General features: G+C 27.2%; 3 protein-coding genes across 5 annotated transcripts; 1 reads left to right on the top strand and 2 right to left on the bottom strand.

The window, feature by feature from the left end:
• Positions 1-1,711: 1,711 nt before the first annotated feature.
• LOC117210839 (uncharacterized protein B0303.7) lies at positions 1,712-5,291 on the top strand. 3 transcript variants are annotated; one of them, XM_033454238.1, is made up of 6 exons: positions 1,712-1,877; positions 2,369-2,453; positions 2,657-2,783; positions 2,861-3,616; positions 3,684-3,947; positions 4,317-5,291. In XM_033454238.1, the coding sequence occupies exons 1-6, from the start codon at positions 1,856-1,858 to the stop codon at positions 4,452-4,454; spliced, it is 1,392 nt and encodes a 463-aa protein (XP_033310129.1). In that variant the 5' UTR covers positions 1,712-1,855; the 3' UTR covers positions 4,455-5,291. The 3 variants fall into 3 exon arrangements, with proteins under 3 accessions (XP_033310129.1, XP_033310131.1, XP_033310130.1); XM_033454240.1 differs by lacking the exon at positions 1,712-1,877 and adding an exon at positions 1,912-2,298; XM_033454239.1 differs by lacking the exon at positions 1,712-1,877 and adding an exon at positions 1,912-2,192.
• Positions 5,292-7,607: 2,316 nt separating this feature from the next.
• LOC117210840 (probable G-protein coupled receptor 139) lies at positions 7,608-9,941 on the bottom strand. Its single transcript, XM_033454241.1, has 7 exons — positions 9,465-9,941; positions 9,171-9,361; positions 8,839-9,011; positions 8,549-8,765; positions 8,305-8,487; positions 8,050-8,233; positions 7,608-7,945 (listed from the first exon to the last, which is right to left on the bottom strand). The coding sequence occupies exons 1-7, from the start codon at positions 9,563-9,565 to the stop codon at positions 7,615-7,617; spliced, it is 1,380 nt and encodes a 459-aa protein (XP_033310132.1). The 5' UTR covers positions 9,566-9,941; the 3' UTR covers positions 7,608-7,614.
• A 1,561-nt stretch (positions 9,942-11,502) lies between these two features.
• LOC117210856 (cysteine-rich hydrophobic domain-containing protein 2) lies at positions 11,503-15,493 on the bottom strand. Its single transcript, XM_033454257.1, has 4 exons — positions 15,009-15,493; positions 14,456-14,666; positions 13,623-13,739; positions 11,503-13,299 (listed from the first exon to the last, which is right to left on the bottom strand). Exons 1-4 carry the CDS (start codon positions 15,125-15,127, stop codon positions 13,249-13,251), a joined length of 498 nt encoding a protein of 165 aa, XP_033310148.1. The 5' UTR covers positions 15,128-15,493; the 3' UTR covers positions 11,503-13,248.
• Positions 15,494-15,720: the final 227 nt, after the last annotated feature.

Consider the following 15,720-nt stretch of genomic DNA (forward strand, 5'->3'; position numbering starts at 1 on the left):
GTGTAAAAGGGATCCATGTCCATTTCTTTTATCTTATATATAAACAAAATTATATTGAGACGATTCGAAACATGACAGCTTTTGTGTATATGCTGTACGTAAATTTTAAATAGACTTAGAATTTATCGGTGCATAAACGCTAACATCGTTTGTTTTCTATTTCGTATTATCATGTTTTTTCCTCCTTCAAAAAACAATATTCTTGTAAAGCTATATACCATTATAAGAACTCGAACGATTAAACGCCCCTAATCCTCGCAGATGGTTTGATTCACAGAAAGTATGAAGAATTATTTCATATCTATACAATTATTCTACAATTATCCTGCGAAAGAAAAGTTAAGTGCAAACCAAGTGTATGTGTCGAACGTTTGTATAAGAGACTTTTTTCCTTTATATTTTATAACGCAGTTTTTTTCGTGCATTGGATACACCCTGTGTTCGCTTTCAGTGCATGATTTCTTCTATCATTTGAGTCAGGGTACAATGGTAAGAGCGTTTCGTTGACGCTAAAACATGTATATAAGTTCAATCCAGTCCATTAAGTCCTACTAAATCCTAATAAATATTCATTAGGAACAATAATAAAGGTTATGTACATAGGCAAATAAATATAGCGTTTATGATAAATCCTTGCTCAACGGTGTATGTTTCTTAAAAAAGATCTTTCCTTAAAACAGATTATATATATATATATTATATTATATTATATATATATATATATATATATATATATATATATAAATGTAATATAATTGTATGCATGTATGTATATACGTGTATACTTTCCTTTAAAGCAACTGAAGTATTAAAAGATGGTCAAATCAAAACGTTGCGAAACTACTAAATTTCTCAAAGTTCTAGAAAATATAGATAGAAAATCATATTTCCATCTAGTTCTAATCTTTTTTACTAAATATTTCATTCAGTAATAAATAAAGTAGTAGATTCAATTATTTTTGCAGATGCATTATTTTCAACGAGACATTTAATAACAAAATATTTTATTACATTTTTTAAATAATGAAAATAATTACATATACGTACATACGATAAAACGAGTATGTATAAAGATTTATTTATCATTTTGTACAATTCGGTATTGCAAAATCTGTAATTTGCATATGACTCAGATGTCGCTAGTAACAGGAGTTATTGCGTACGAATATATTATGTAAATTAAAACATGTATGCATGTACTTAAAGTAAAATATAAAGTAAAATATAAAACTTACTGAAATATTGTAAATACTAGGAGATACAAATAAAAAGATATATTTTATATTATACGATCAAATTTACGAAAAATAAATAACAATTTAAACTATCGTAGAGGTTAATGGAGCAAATTACAGTAGTATAACCACTGTAATAAAATTAACGTACCTAGAAACTTTGAAATCTAGGGACATTAATGGTAATCTATAATCGTAATTTTGCAAATTTCAAATAAATGCTTGATACGTCATAAATTATTTGGTAATTGTTCTAATTCTAAAGCAGTCACATGCCTGTACACATGAGAAACGATAAGCGTATAATTAAGGAACAGTTTCGTTGGTAGTTATAACATTTATAAGGAGAAACGGGTCCTTTTTAATTACAAAAATGAAACGTTACTGGTACAATGATTCATTTTCTTTGGCAAGTGAAATCATTAAAAAATAACAAAATGAAACAGGAAGAAACAGTTGTTTATTTATTTTATTAACATTAAATCTTTAAACAAAATATTTCCAACGATATATAAATTATTCGCCTATAGGACTGTAGAAGTTAGTTGTTTAATCAATTTCTTTTAAACGTATTATCACATCGTAATATAAGATATAGTTGCAATCGTGTTGAATGAAAAATGGCTGCAAACGTAAAAACAGGTGAGTACTGTGTACGAACCTGCCGATAGTAATAACCATCACTCGAAGAAAATTAACTGATCTGTTTAATTGAAGAAAGCATATGTATATAATAAAATACAAATATAACTTTTTATCCATATGTTTGAAATTATAATTAAATTTCATTACTACGTCATGTTTTTCATTCGTACGTCAAATCCAATGTACACTACCATTCGTGAAATTTTTAATTATTATCGTGGCGCCTCTGAATTCATATCGCGTCAAAAGATATCTGACACTTGGTAGTGGGCGTATAATCGGAACGCAGAAGCTTCATTGTTGTCAATACGGGTATTGTTTTTCGTAAATTCCCCTGTATGTTCGTGTCTACGTATTTGCATTTGTGTGCATGAATGTATAGAAAAGAATCTATAGAATAAGTATCTGTTCGTGCATTGTATGCTGCAATACTAGATCTCAACGAACTTTTTTCCGAGGTATTGCTTCATTTCATGGTTTGCTTTCAGAAATGCGAATTCCTACACGTTCTGCCCCTCGTCCACCGATTAATCCAAATTCGACGGTACAAAGAAACATTATTTGGAATAGCACGTAAGTTCGATATTATGTGGTTTAATACAGATTCTTTATACTTTTTGCCATTTCCGTAGTAAATATTTTCGTTACACAAATGTAAGTATATTATATATGATGTAATGACTAGATTTCATGCAAGGCGCATGTTATAAGTTTATGTAGGATTTCAAACATTATCGAATTCATTACAAAATTTAATTATCTTTTGATATTCATAGAAACAATGTTTTTGGATCTTCGTTAATGCAACAACCTATTCAGAAGAAAAAGCCACCACCTCGGCCACCACCGCCAAAATTTAATCAAAATTATTCGCATACACAAAAGGAAAAGTCAAAAAAGCCAGTATGTAGACGTCTATTAAATTAACATTTTACAGTTAATAAACATTATCTAATGCTGTTTATATTGTATTCGAATAGGTAAGGCCTACAGAACTTTTGACTAATCTTTTCGGAAGAAAGAAAAGCGAACATTCAAGCATAACACAGTTAAATAGTCAAATACACAATACGATATTACAATCAGAAAACACAAATGGACCAATTTGTCTAATAGATTTTAGTCCACCTGGATCTCCAACATTTACGACTCGATCAAGTAGTGATGGTGTTAGCATTGATAGCTTTGGCAGTGATGGAAACTCAAATCCATCTGCATTTACAAGTAGTGGGAACACATCTCAAACAGAAAGTGCCTTTGAAGATGATTTTGATTTTTTTGGAATATCTAATAAAAAAGCATCACAAAATGATCCATGGAAAATTAATTCAATAACAGATCCATTTGGACCATTGGAAATAACTAATCATAATACGTTACAATCTGTAAAACATGTGGGGGATGCAAGCTTTTTTGCTTTTAATACAAATAACCAAGCATCTTTCAATCAAACATCTTTGAAAAGTACTCAATCAATGCCAACTATAATTCGCGCGAAACCACCCAAACCCCCAGCTCCAAAAGTTTTACAAACGAAAATACAGCAAAAGATTAACAACATCGAAATTGACTCAAGATGTTCAAACAAAATAGTGCCTTCTGCTAAACCAATGACATTAGATTTATCTAATTCATGGCAAAATGATTCTAAAGATAACCCTTCACCTCCGATGCCCACAATACCACCACCTGCACCACCTCTGGAATATTTAGCAGAAATAAATAACGATCTTTCAGTAAGTAATTATAATTCGCTCCATACTTATTGCTTTATCAAAATAATTAGTATTGTCCTATTTTTAGGTCAGCAATGAAGAACCTTACGGCATTGCTCTATATGATTTTCCATTAATACATGCGGACGATTTGCCTTTCAAGCAAGGTGATATAATATATTTAATTAAGAAAATTAATGAAGATTGGATGGAGGGTAGAGTAGGAAATCAACAAGGAATATTTCCTATTAATTTTATTGATATAAAAGTACCATTGCCTGGTGTCCCAGACAATATAGTTACCGCTATCTACCCTTTTAAAGGTGAAACATCAGAAGATTTAGTATTTGATGTAAGTTAGTTTGATGCAAAATTGACGATTATCATTTGCTCGCTTACACATCATTCTTATATTACATTACATTCTTATATTAATATACATTATTATAATTAATATGATTAATATAAATTAATATAAATATTCTCTCAATATGCAGAAAAGAATAACGACGATCTATTTTCTCCTGCTATTTATTATCATTAAAAATTAATTATTTTGCTCATCTGCACTTTTTTTTTATCAAGGTTATTGTACTGCTGAAGTATGAAAAATCCCATTACGTTTACTGATTACACATTGACTACACTTACATATTTCAATCTTACTGTATAATAGTTATCTTAATTTCATTTTATTTATATATCCATATATATGTTGTAGGAAGGAGAAAAAATTACAGTTTTATCGAGGATATCACAAGATTGGTTATATGGTGAGTGTAAAGATCGAAAAGGACAATTTCCGGTAAATTACGTAAATAGAATCCCATGCAATCTTCCTTTACACTTGGAAAATTAATGTTTCGCATGTTTTCTCGTATTATAAATGATTACATGTCAGTGATTTCTATATTACTAATTTTATTCTTACGAATATTTTTGTAATGGTATTTTCATGAAGCAGGGAATGAAAAATTTAGAATTTATTCAGTCATAGATACTAAATGGAGACTAAATTTGTAGAATTTCTATTTACAACAAGACTGAGTTATATGCAAGTATGCATTGCCTTGTGAAAGAGAAAGAAAGAATTTCAAGAACATATTTTTACTAGATTTTTAAATTGGATTTTTGAAAATGAAAGATTTACATTTTGAAGCTTTTTACCACCAAAAGGATAGAGTAATATTACTTTTCAATTTTTTCAAAAGTAACTAATTTTTACGTCACTAATATTTATAGATATGTCTTAAATATTATTTTCCCCGAAGAAAATTAGTAATACAAATAAAACGTATTTTACCATCGTCAAAGTATTCAAATATCAAGCATTAATATTATTCCTTAATTGTGTAATATATATTTTTATACAGCATGACTCTTCTGCTAATTAAGTTAAAGACAATGCTGCCAATCGTACATCCAAGCGTGTACAATCGTTTATCATCTCATATATGTATATGTATAAGTACACATGATAGCCTCTTTCCTAAACAGAGGCGGTACCGATTCCTGGTAATGATGTTAACGTTAACGCTCTTCTGGTGTTATATACGTGTAGCGTCAATACATATACGTAATCTGTAATGACAAATGATAAGATAATATGTATATCTATGAAATGGTCAGCAATATTGTCTTTGGCTTAACTAGAGAGATCATCTCGTAAATTAAAATGCACTTAGTGCAAAAATATGAAAAAATGTATATATGAAACTTTGTAATAATTTCCTATTTCTTAACAGAAATTTCAATATAATTACGCACAAAGTTGAAATTGAGATATTTCAATATCAAATTTCAGCAAATCCTATTTGCCTTTATAATTTAAACTTTATTTAAGTTGTTATTACTTATGTAATAGAGAAAGTAACATTTCTATTATCAATATTTTTGAATAACATTTATTTGTAAATTTCTCTAACTGATTATTAAGTGTAGATAAATCCTAGATTTATTAATAAATTTAATAAGTTAATATATTTGTTTAATAAATAATAATTACAAATAAATATTTATACAATATGCAACATAATATAATTAACATGTAAAACGAATAATTATATTTTTTCATATGTACATAAAATATTTAAAGCTTACTAAATTTAATGCAGGATTATAATTAAACCTGTAATGTTTCACTATTATTGTTTCAACAATTATTCTGTTTAACGTATCCTATATTATGTTAGAATGATCAAAATTACATATTAATTAGTAAATGTAATAAAAAGGTAACAACAATTTTTCTATTGATATACATGTGTATGTTAACTTCATACTTAAATATGTTACATATATCAAATTGTATTTTATAATATGTATTTAAATTATATTTCGATTTATGTTTAGTATATGAATATGCAATATCCATATACTACACATATACTGAGCATATATATAGAATCTGAGTATGTCAAATTTAAATTATTCATTATAGTTAAATATCGCATATAGTAATGTAAATACTTAATTACACATTTATTACAATGAAACATATTTGCAAACCAAATTTGTGCATATTTTAGTAATTAAAAAAAGAAGATATATATTCTAAAACGTGTGTGCATATAAATAGATGTTCTTCAGTTGTAATATGTAGTAAATTATTTTAAAATTTTTGGAAATTTCGTAGAAGATTTCAATTGCAGTATTAGCAAGCAATAATTTTATCAATTTTATAATTTATATTGGAGCCAGATATCCGAATTATAAAATGAATTTAAACAAACACAATTATAATAATTATAGTTTGTTATATCTTCATTCTTATGAACATAAAGTAGAAAATTCTAGTTTCTAAACTTATTTTTAGCATATACAATGTGATATTCGGTTGCATTAGTAATTATTTTGGCTCTAGTTCTGAAAGAAATCAGTGGTCGATCGACATGAAATTTGGAAGGGATTGAGGGAGGAAAGAGGATGTAGATCTTATTTAAAAATTTTTATTTATTTATTTATATTTATTCGTTTCCGAAATATTGATAAAAAGACTTTCGATGCTATACATATATATAGCAACTGTTTTCGCTGTAGTAGTCGTCGTCGAATGTCGAGTGCTGATTGTCAAGTAGCTGATAACGCAACAGCGATATCGACCTCAGTATGTATACGGTGTCCTATCTAAAATCCGTTCGCTGTTTTTAGACTAAGTTACGTTTTAATCTTCGTGGTCGTAAAATGTCGGGTTAATATACCGTGTGTGTGCGTGTTTGCGTGTCGTGTGTGCACTACATAACCAGCGATCAACCTTAGTTATCAAACTATATATAAAGATATCCTGTCGCCTTACAGCGGCCGGCTAGTATTTGATTACTTAATCGGTTCAAAAAATAATTAAATAGAAAATAAAACATCCTTTGGACAACTGAAGCTACAATAACCTATTTTACGGGGGACACCGTATAGATACTGAAGTGATATCGCTATTGCATCATCGGCTATTCGACAATTGAGAATAGGTACCAGAGAACAACTATCAGCGAAGACGGTTGATTAATAATTAGCAACATCTATATAGACACCATTCAATATATAGTATCGGAAGCTTTTATTAATAACTCAAAAACTAATAAATAGCCACAGCTAAAATTTTAAATTTGGGATCCACCCCTCCCCTTCTCTCTCGCTCGTGCTCTCTCTCTCTCTCTCTCTCTCTCTCTCAAATTTCGTATCGATTGGTCATCGTGATCTCTTTTAGAAGAACATACATCATTTTTATCATGTGTGTAAAATAAATTATTTAATGTGATACATAATATTAATAATATGATATACTTTCTAGAAATATGTAATAGAAAATTCAAGTTTTGTAAATTATGAAAATATGTAATAAAATTAGTGAAAATATAAACAAGGAAAAATACTCCTACCAAAAGTGATATAAGTAAAGTGATAAAATTTGACATGAAATATATAACAGTGTACATATTCAATAAAAATATGTGGATATACAAACATTTTTGCAATGTTTAATGCTAACAGTCTTTATAAATTTGATTTATATATTCTTTACATTAAGTGTTTGCAATAGTGGTACTATTATTTTGCCCAGAAACACTTCCAGAGGTAGGATGTTCACCAAGCGTGATAGCTCTTATTAGTAATACGTTCGGAGACTGTGCGGGTTTTAAATGTGTAGGATATTTTGAACACAATATACATTTGTTGATATGTTTAGAAAAGATTGAAAAGATTACAATTTTATATCGTTTTAATGTCTGTATGACTATGTTTCTAAATTTTTCACCTGTCAGACAATATAAAAAGAAATTAATTGCAAAATTCCAATGATATATATGAAAGCATAAACCGCGGCACCACTTTAATAACATTTTTTCTTTTAACCTGAAAAATAATTAATAATTGTAAGATACAAAGTTATCAATTATATTAAACGCATACGCAATAACGAGCAAGCATATATTATACGCATATTCTAAAATCTATACCAGTGTATATATTCCGCTTTTCTTTTCATCTCAGTACCGGGAAATTTAATCAAAATGACATCCCAATAAAGTTCCAAAGTTTCAACTATACCAAGGGGTAATAGTAATACTAAATAAACAGTTGATACTACAAATAATATTCTAAAAGTATGATGTACTTTGTTTGTTTTATGTCTGAAATTTTCTAAGAAATAACGTCATGAAATGTATTCGTTTTTCTTTAATTACACAAATCTACTTAAATAATTTACTTACGAGTTAACTGACAGTGAATTTTTTCAGTTTTTTTCATGAGTATAATCAGTAAAATATTTCCAATAAATATAAAAAGTAAAGGTAACCAAGTTGATAATGCAATATAAAAATACATAGCACTACCCCATGGTTTTATTTTCTTTTGGCATGGTATAAATTCAAAAACACTGTCTGTTTCGTAGCCTGTAAATTAAGTGAAATACATTTCTGACATAACACATTGTACTGAAATTTGAATTTTTACCTCCTGAATACAATTTTGTTAATGATATTATAAAGCTGACACATATCAAAATAGTAATAGTTATTGTTCCCGAAGAATTGTTATAATGACCATATATTCCAAAAGGAAACATTATAGCAAATACTCGTGTCCATGTGAGAACTACAACTAGCCAAGTAGATGTAAATTGAAAGAATTCCATAGTAATAGAATTCAAACTGCATAGAAATCTACTAGCCTAAAAAAATGATAAACTTGAGTTTCTAATTATATGCGTAAGATATATGTAATTATCTAATATAATTGCTTACCATGAAAAGATTATTAACAAATATAAAATGTGACTTTGCAATACCTACAGCATAATTAAATACTAATGCTCCATTATCAGATAAGGCAAGTGCCTTTAAATAAAGTGACAAATTTGATTCACAAAGTATAGGTGTACTTAATATTACAAAAGAAATAGTATTTAACATTACACCTATGTGAAAAATAAATTATTTATTACAGTACAATAAATCATATTAACTTTATATATATATATATATATATATATATATATATATATATATATATATATAAAGTTGCAAATTATCATATAATAGTAAGATGGAAAACTATTCTCTTTTTTTTTACTCACCGAGCATTATAATAAATGGTGTTACGTAGCCAAGTAAAAAGCGTACAAATTTAACAAATGGTTGTAATGATAACCAGTAAAAACGGATTTCACATGGCCATACAATTTCTAAATCGGATTGTGAAAAATTGTAGAGAAAATCCAAAGTTGTTATTGGTAATGGGCATGTTAAATTTCCTTTAATGTAAGAACTATATAACAAATATAAACATGTAGATGGAAACATACAATAATCTTTATTTATTAATTATATTTTTAATTAATTACATTTCACAATTTTTATAAAATTCTCACCTGACTTCATCTTTTACTGAAATTTCAGTAGACTCTATTGATTGTAGCAATACATTTAACATTAACATGGATTGCAGATTTATATTGGTAAGTGAAACCATTTGTATACATATACATGTACTTTATGAAGATACAACAAAATTTTATACTGTAATATCTAAAAATATATATTTTACATATTTTAGTGATGAATATATATTACAAATAATATGTTGTTAAGTATTAATTGTGATAATTTAGTCCGTGAAAGCCTCAAAAAATATGTTTTTACTTAAAATTTATATACCACCTTCTGTCAAACACCTTTTCACTACCATGACTAATAATGATGTCTTACTTCTCATTAAGATCTGCAAAGGCACCTGTCGTCAATTATCATAACATAGAATTATTCTTAGCAAATATCATTTCAATGCAGATAACAGCTTATAAGACTTATATATGACTAGAAACAGACCTGCATTTTGTGTACACTTAAATACAGATCTACATATCCACTAATGAGAGTTTGTATAATATATATGTATATATGTATACTTTTTTTAACTTTCTGACAAGTTCCTTTTTTAAACTATAGTCACAATAATATGATAAAATGGAAGAAATTAATATTATTATACATATAAGAAAAGGTTTCTTATACAGAAAATTAAATATTGTAAAATAATGTATTTGTTATAAAAAAAATAATATTTGAAAGAAAATTCCTTTAACAGAGCTAAAAAATATCTGATATACACTAAAAGAATTTTTATTTTTTTATCAACGAATTATTGATAAAGAATTTTTAATAAAGGCCTAAATAATAGTTTATTTTTTAAGTTGTAGTTTTATTTATTAATTTAAGTTATAGGCAGTAGTTAAATGTAAAATTAATATAATGAAAAATTTAATACATATTGATATACAAAAGACAGAGTTAGTTAATGAGAATTTTTATTTTAATAATTAGATATATTTGTTGGGTAGTAATTATCATCATTTTATGGAAATATAATTTGCAATATATTTTCTGTATATAGTGTATACATATAGAATTCAGATAATCCACAACAGAAAGGCACATTAAAATTATAGTAGACTGATAGTAATTTTTGTAAAAACATTGAACACTGTTTTTCTTTTGTTGTAATAGTAATAAATCATATATTTTATAAATCATATATATTATTCATAACAAGCTTTCTAACGTTTCTATGTATTCTATACTTCTTTGAAAACTTATTTCATTAGGTTCAATAAATAAAATTCTATTTGTTTTCAACAATTTTCTAAAAATTTCTTTATTACATTCTTATGAAACACACTTAATGTACTATGGTAAATACAACAAAGATGACATTACATTCCTAGAGACATTACTTTTAATCATTTGTTCTGCCTATCAAAAATATATCCCCTTCGTTTCATAAATTTTGTATCTGCCTAAGAATATTATATAAATTGGCTTCATATCTGATATTCTTCTGTCTTTTTCACATCAATCCTTTCTATCGTCTATGATAATACCAATATGTAAATAAGTTCACCTATATTTCAAGGAATAATTTCTTTTTAACAATAATGTTTTTCTTCATGTACTAGTAAATTCGTCAAATCCAATGTACTTTTCAAAACAATTTTATTATTTTTTCATTATGGAATTCTCCTCCTTAAAATTATTAATTATTTATAGCATTTTACCTTTTAAATATGTAAGTTTCTTAACATATTTACAATCACATATGTAAATATATGCAATACAATTTATCTACAAAAAAGTACAACTCAAGAAATTAACTATGCATTCCACTTATATGTGTTTGTGTGAAGAAAATAAAAATGCAGTTTTTAATTTCCATTGAGTTATTAAATACAGTAACATCAATTAATGAAAAAATAAATCTATATCTCTTTATTTGTAAACAATTTTTCAATGTTTTGTTTATCAAAACACAGATTTTAGAACATTTAAGTTCATATACTTACAAACATTAAGAAATACTTGCACTATCCAAATAAAAAAGGGGAAAGAAGGAGTAAAACGAATGAATAAGCATTGATAATTACAAACATATAAATTACTAATGTACAGTGTAAAAGCATGTTGACTGTTACAGTTACCAATTCTGCACAATTCTACATTAATTATATTTTTTAAACACACAAAACATCAAGGATATTTACATTCATGGTTCCATTGCACAGTACATCTCAAGTGAAGTATCAACAATTTACATAACTCACATAATTTGGAATGGAATAATATTATTAACTAATACAGCTTCTACTGTTTCATAATATTCAATGAAATAATCATTATATTTATTTATTAGTAAGTCAAAAATTATGTTCCCAAACTGGTGTTCACATGAATTATTGTACAGATACTAAATTACTGTTATAATGTGAAGCATCATAATTGATAATTTTGCAAATTAAGTACATCCCTTAGAAAGATATTTATTGTGTTTATTAAGCTAGAAACTCAGATGTATGTGATTTTTGAGACATATGTAGGATATATGTTTAAGTTGAAAACTAGTCTTGTATTCTCAATCACAGCCACTGAATAGAAAGAAAAATACTTCTAATGCTTTCCAAATTTCTAACATATGTCCTATCCATTTTTCTACAATTTTTCTATACTTCATTATATCTATATCCAGAGCTTATTTTTATTTCTTATGTATCAACGAAAATTTTCGCTTATAAAATAGAGTTTCTATATAGAGAAGTGCCTGTACAGAACCATATAATGTGATATACAATATTACAGAACAAAAACATTCATTAAAATTTTAAGTAAACAATGTAATGATTGATAATTGAATGAATTTTAATACTGTACAGTGATTGTATTTTTATTTTTTCAAAACCAGTCATTCTCTATAAAACTGGCTATGAATAATCAAAAAAATTAATTCTTCCTTTTTTTCTAATGCAAAATAGTTTATCCCACGTTATACGTAAAAAGACTTATATTTCGATTGAAGGTAATATCATCATCTCTTGATAGCAACAATATGTTTACCATCTTAAATTATATTAAATTCATGTCAAAAAGTAAAACAGACACATATTTGTATGTATCGTATTCTCTAATATCACCTTGGTAAGAAATCAACCTATAGACAAAACAAGTTTTTATATTGTATACATTAATATGTACAAACGAGTATTTGTATTTTGTATTTTTTAATAGTATAAGGGCTATGTGATAGTTATTTCTCACCCTTGAATCACAAATACTTTGTAAACTATTCGTTGTACTATATCAGATTAATTTCTTACCTGAAAGCTTAATATCTAATTGAAATGTAGGTTTTAAAAAATTATTAACAAGATAACAAAAATTGTTCAAAATAGTTACGTTTTAATGACTAGTAAACTAGATATCAAGCAGTGCTTTTAAAATACGTTTATAATCCCATTTGTAATTTTTTCTGTGCAAACTGATAAATATTTGCTAATATTCTTTTTCACTAAATAACTGAAAATCAAAAGCAGATCGATCTCTTTTTATAAAAGATGAGTACATAAATTGTTGTGATTTTGTACCTGTTAAGATAGATGTTAGGGAATAAGACTAATATATCATAACTGATCCGCATTCATATCTCATTATTGTACTGTGCAATCCTACATATAATATTTACAAAAATAAGCATCCCACAAGTGCCTTCTGTAATGACACTTAATTTCTCTTATTTTACAATTAAGCCAGAAGCTGTTGGCTTTTTACATCTTAGAGTTGCACTAATTTATTATGTGCATAAGTCATACAAGTATCCAGATCTTTTCTTTAGTCAGGTTTATATATGGGTATCTTTGGAATAAATTCAATTAAAAGAACCTGAAATATAGAAGGTGAAAACAAATAAGTGTGTGTTTATACATAAATATTGGATTTATGCTTAAGACTAGTTCAGACGATGATGTAACTAAAAGTACAAGCTTGCTTATACTAATAAGCTTTCAACTATTCACATAATCAAAAAAGTAAATTTGTGTGTATATGTGTCCTTCCTTAAGAAATAGATAATATAATACTAGATTTGATCTCTATGAATTTAAATAGAGAAACTAATTGTAATACAAATTAAATAATTAAGATTAAATCTTAAAACAAGAAATATAAAAATATAACAATTTTAATTTATCTTTATATTTACTTACATATTCCATCATGGATGAAGTGTCACATCTTTGTTTTGCTAATCTCCAATGTAATCCAAGTGTGTGATATAGTCTACTATTCTCCCACTCTAATAATTTATTTAAAGAATGTTGTGTCTATAAATAGTAAGATAAAAATTGTTTATATTATTATATATATATATTACATATCTCATTTTATATTTCATATATTGGTTAATTTACAGAAAAGGGGTCTCAGCATCTACTTTAATAGGATTTGCTTTAATTTAATTAATTTAAAAAGACTGAGAATTTGAGTCCAGATCATTTCCAAAAAAAATAAAACCATCCAAAAAAGAAAAATTGAGAAAAAATTTAAAAAAATGTAATAGTTCTTATAAATACATATTGCATTTTTAATATAAATTTTTATTAAGGTGTGTGTGTGGGAGGGGGGCTTTTCACTCAAATGTTCATTGCAATGGTTCATATAGGTATATTAGTTTAGACTAGATAAATCTTTAGCTAGTGTAAGTTAGCCAACATTGCCCTTATGATAGTAATTTATCCATGATGCCATCTTTAAGCGATCTATATAAATTTCTCTTTTTTAGCAACAACACTTCAAGTTTTTCTCTATTTTTCTTCACTTCTGAACATTTTTTATCTTTTTGAAGGTGATCTGAGTCCAACTTCCAATTGTTTATAGACATAAACAAAGCAATTAAAACATATCCCATAAAACAGTCCCATAAAAATCGATTATAAGGCCTTTTTTCTACAAGCGCCCTCATATGTTTTATTACAAAATTTCATCATAGATAGAAACTTACACAAAACAAGTATATTTTTTACAAAGATTAAATATTTACCCTTTTACTCAAACAAATAACAGGCCAAAGAGAACATCCTAATGTACAACAACAACAAACGCAACCACAAAATAACCACTTAACATTAACCGGTAATGTTTTTTTCAATACACTGTTTATTCTCATAATAGTTGCTTTAAATTCTTCTGGAGCAATACGAGATACCAAGCCATTTGGAAATTCTGAATCAAAACGATTACTAAGTCCAAATCTAAAATAAATATTTATAATTTTAGTATATTAATTCACTTATAAGTAATTTACACAAGTTATACGACACAAAAAATTATTCCGCTTGAGCTCTTTGTTATAAAAATAAGATTACAGGAAAATCATAAAAAACAAATTTTATTGAATTTTATGTCCTGCAATCATGTCTTACATTATATATTTTTAATTGTATTATTTTTAATACAAAAGTAGGATTGTCGTAAATACAGATAAAATCACACTCAGTACAAAAATAGTTCACAGCTTTGATTTCTTTGTTCTTGAAATGAAATACTGAGCTTATGCATGTAAAAAATATAAAGGATAACAGAAATTTGCTTACACAGTCATATTGCCAGCTCCGCGAATAACTATAGGATCTGGCACCATTTTCACGTACTGTTCCTCCAAATTTTGTTCATTTTCTTCTTCTTCTTCATAAATTGCATCGAAATCTGCCATTGTGCAATATTTAATGGTTCCCGCTCTATGAGCAACACGACTATATCGTCAAGACAGAACGACGTCTATTCTATTGAAATGCAGCTCTTCTTCATGTATATTTAACACGGAATTGCAACGCATACACGTTGACTTTAAGTGTTCTGCGTAAACATTTTCACGGTTAGGAGTAATAGGCCAAGCAGCAAGCTTTCAGTTGAAAGTTATTTACAATAACATTCACAACACAAGACAACGCGCACTGCAGATACCCACAGCGGCCACAGCTCATCAATTTTTCATTCAATGCGATTTCAGGTTTGCCAACATTATAATCTAGAAATGAATTAATATCGCAGGCTTCTATTAGTAGATTAGGTAAACGACATTCATATACTGAAGCCTAGGGAAAACCGTCCGAAAATTGAGTCGTGTCTAGTTAAAGAAAAAATCAACATGGAAGGTCAACAAAGTCCGCATTCTTGCGAGATAGACAGAGATGAGTAGAGTATCTCTATCTCTGTCTAAAACATAGCATATCACGCATGCACATAGGAAAACCTCGCATGTTGATTTTTCACCAGTCACGACTCAATTTTGTGACAGTTTCCCCT

Source organism: Bombus bifarius, unplaced genomic scaffold (genome assembly GCF_011952205.1).
Source record: "Bombus bifarius isolate JDL3187 unplaced genomic scaffold, Bbif_JDL3187 scf7180000008213, whole genome shotgun sequence".
NCBI lineage: Eukaryota > Metazoa > Arthropoda > Insecta > Hymenoptera > Apidae > Bombus > Bombus bifarius.

Bases quoted from the DNA above. Each gene is read 5' to 3' on its own strand.
- LOC117210839 (XM_033454238.1), top strand. From the start codon at position 1,856: ATGGCTGCAAACGTAAAAACAG. The intron at 1,878-2,368 runs GTGAGTACTGTG...GTTTGCTTTCAG, and splicing joins GGCTGCAAACGTAAAAACAG to AAATGCGAATTCCTACACGT. The intron at 2,784-2,860 runs GTATGTAGACGT...GTATTCGAATAG, and splicing joins AGGAAAAGTCAAAAAAGCCA to GTAAGGCCTACAGAACTTTT.
- LOC117210840 (XM_033454241.1), bottom strand. From the start codon at position 9,565: ATGGTTTCACTTACCAATATAAATCTGCAATCCATGTTAATGTTAAAT. The intron at 9,362-9,464 runs GTGAGAATTTTA...TTTGTTATATAG, and splicing joins TCAGTAAAAGATGAAGTCAG to TTCTTACATTAAAGGAAATT. The intron at 7,946-8,049 runs GTATAGATTTTA...ATTATTTTTCAG, and splicing joins AAAGCGGAATATATACACTG to GTTAAAAGAAAAAATGTTAT.
- LOC117210856 (XM_033454257.1), bottom strand. From the start codon at position 15,127: ATGGCAGATTTCGATGCAATTTATGAAGAAGAAGAAGAAAATGAACAA. The intron at 14,667-15,008 runs GTAAGCAAATTT...TATTTATTTTAG, and splicing joins GGAGCTGGCAATATGACTGT to ATTTGGACTTAGTAATCGTT. The intron at 13,300-13,622 runs GTAAGTAAATAT...TCTATATTTCAG, and splicing joins CTTCATCCATGATGGAATAT to GTTCTTTTAATTGAATTTAT.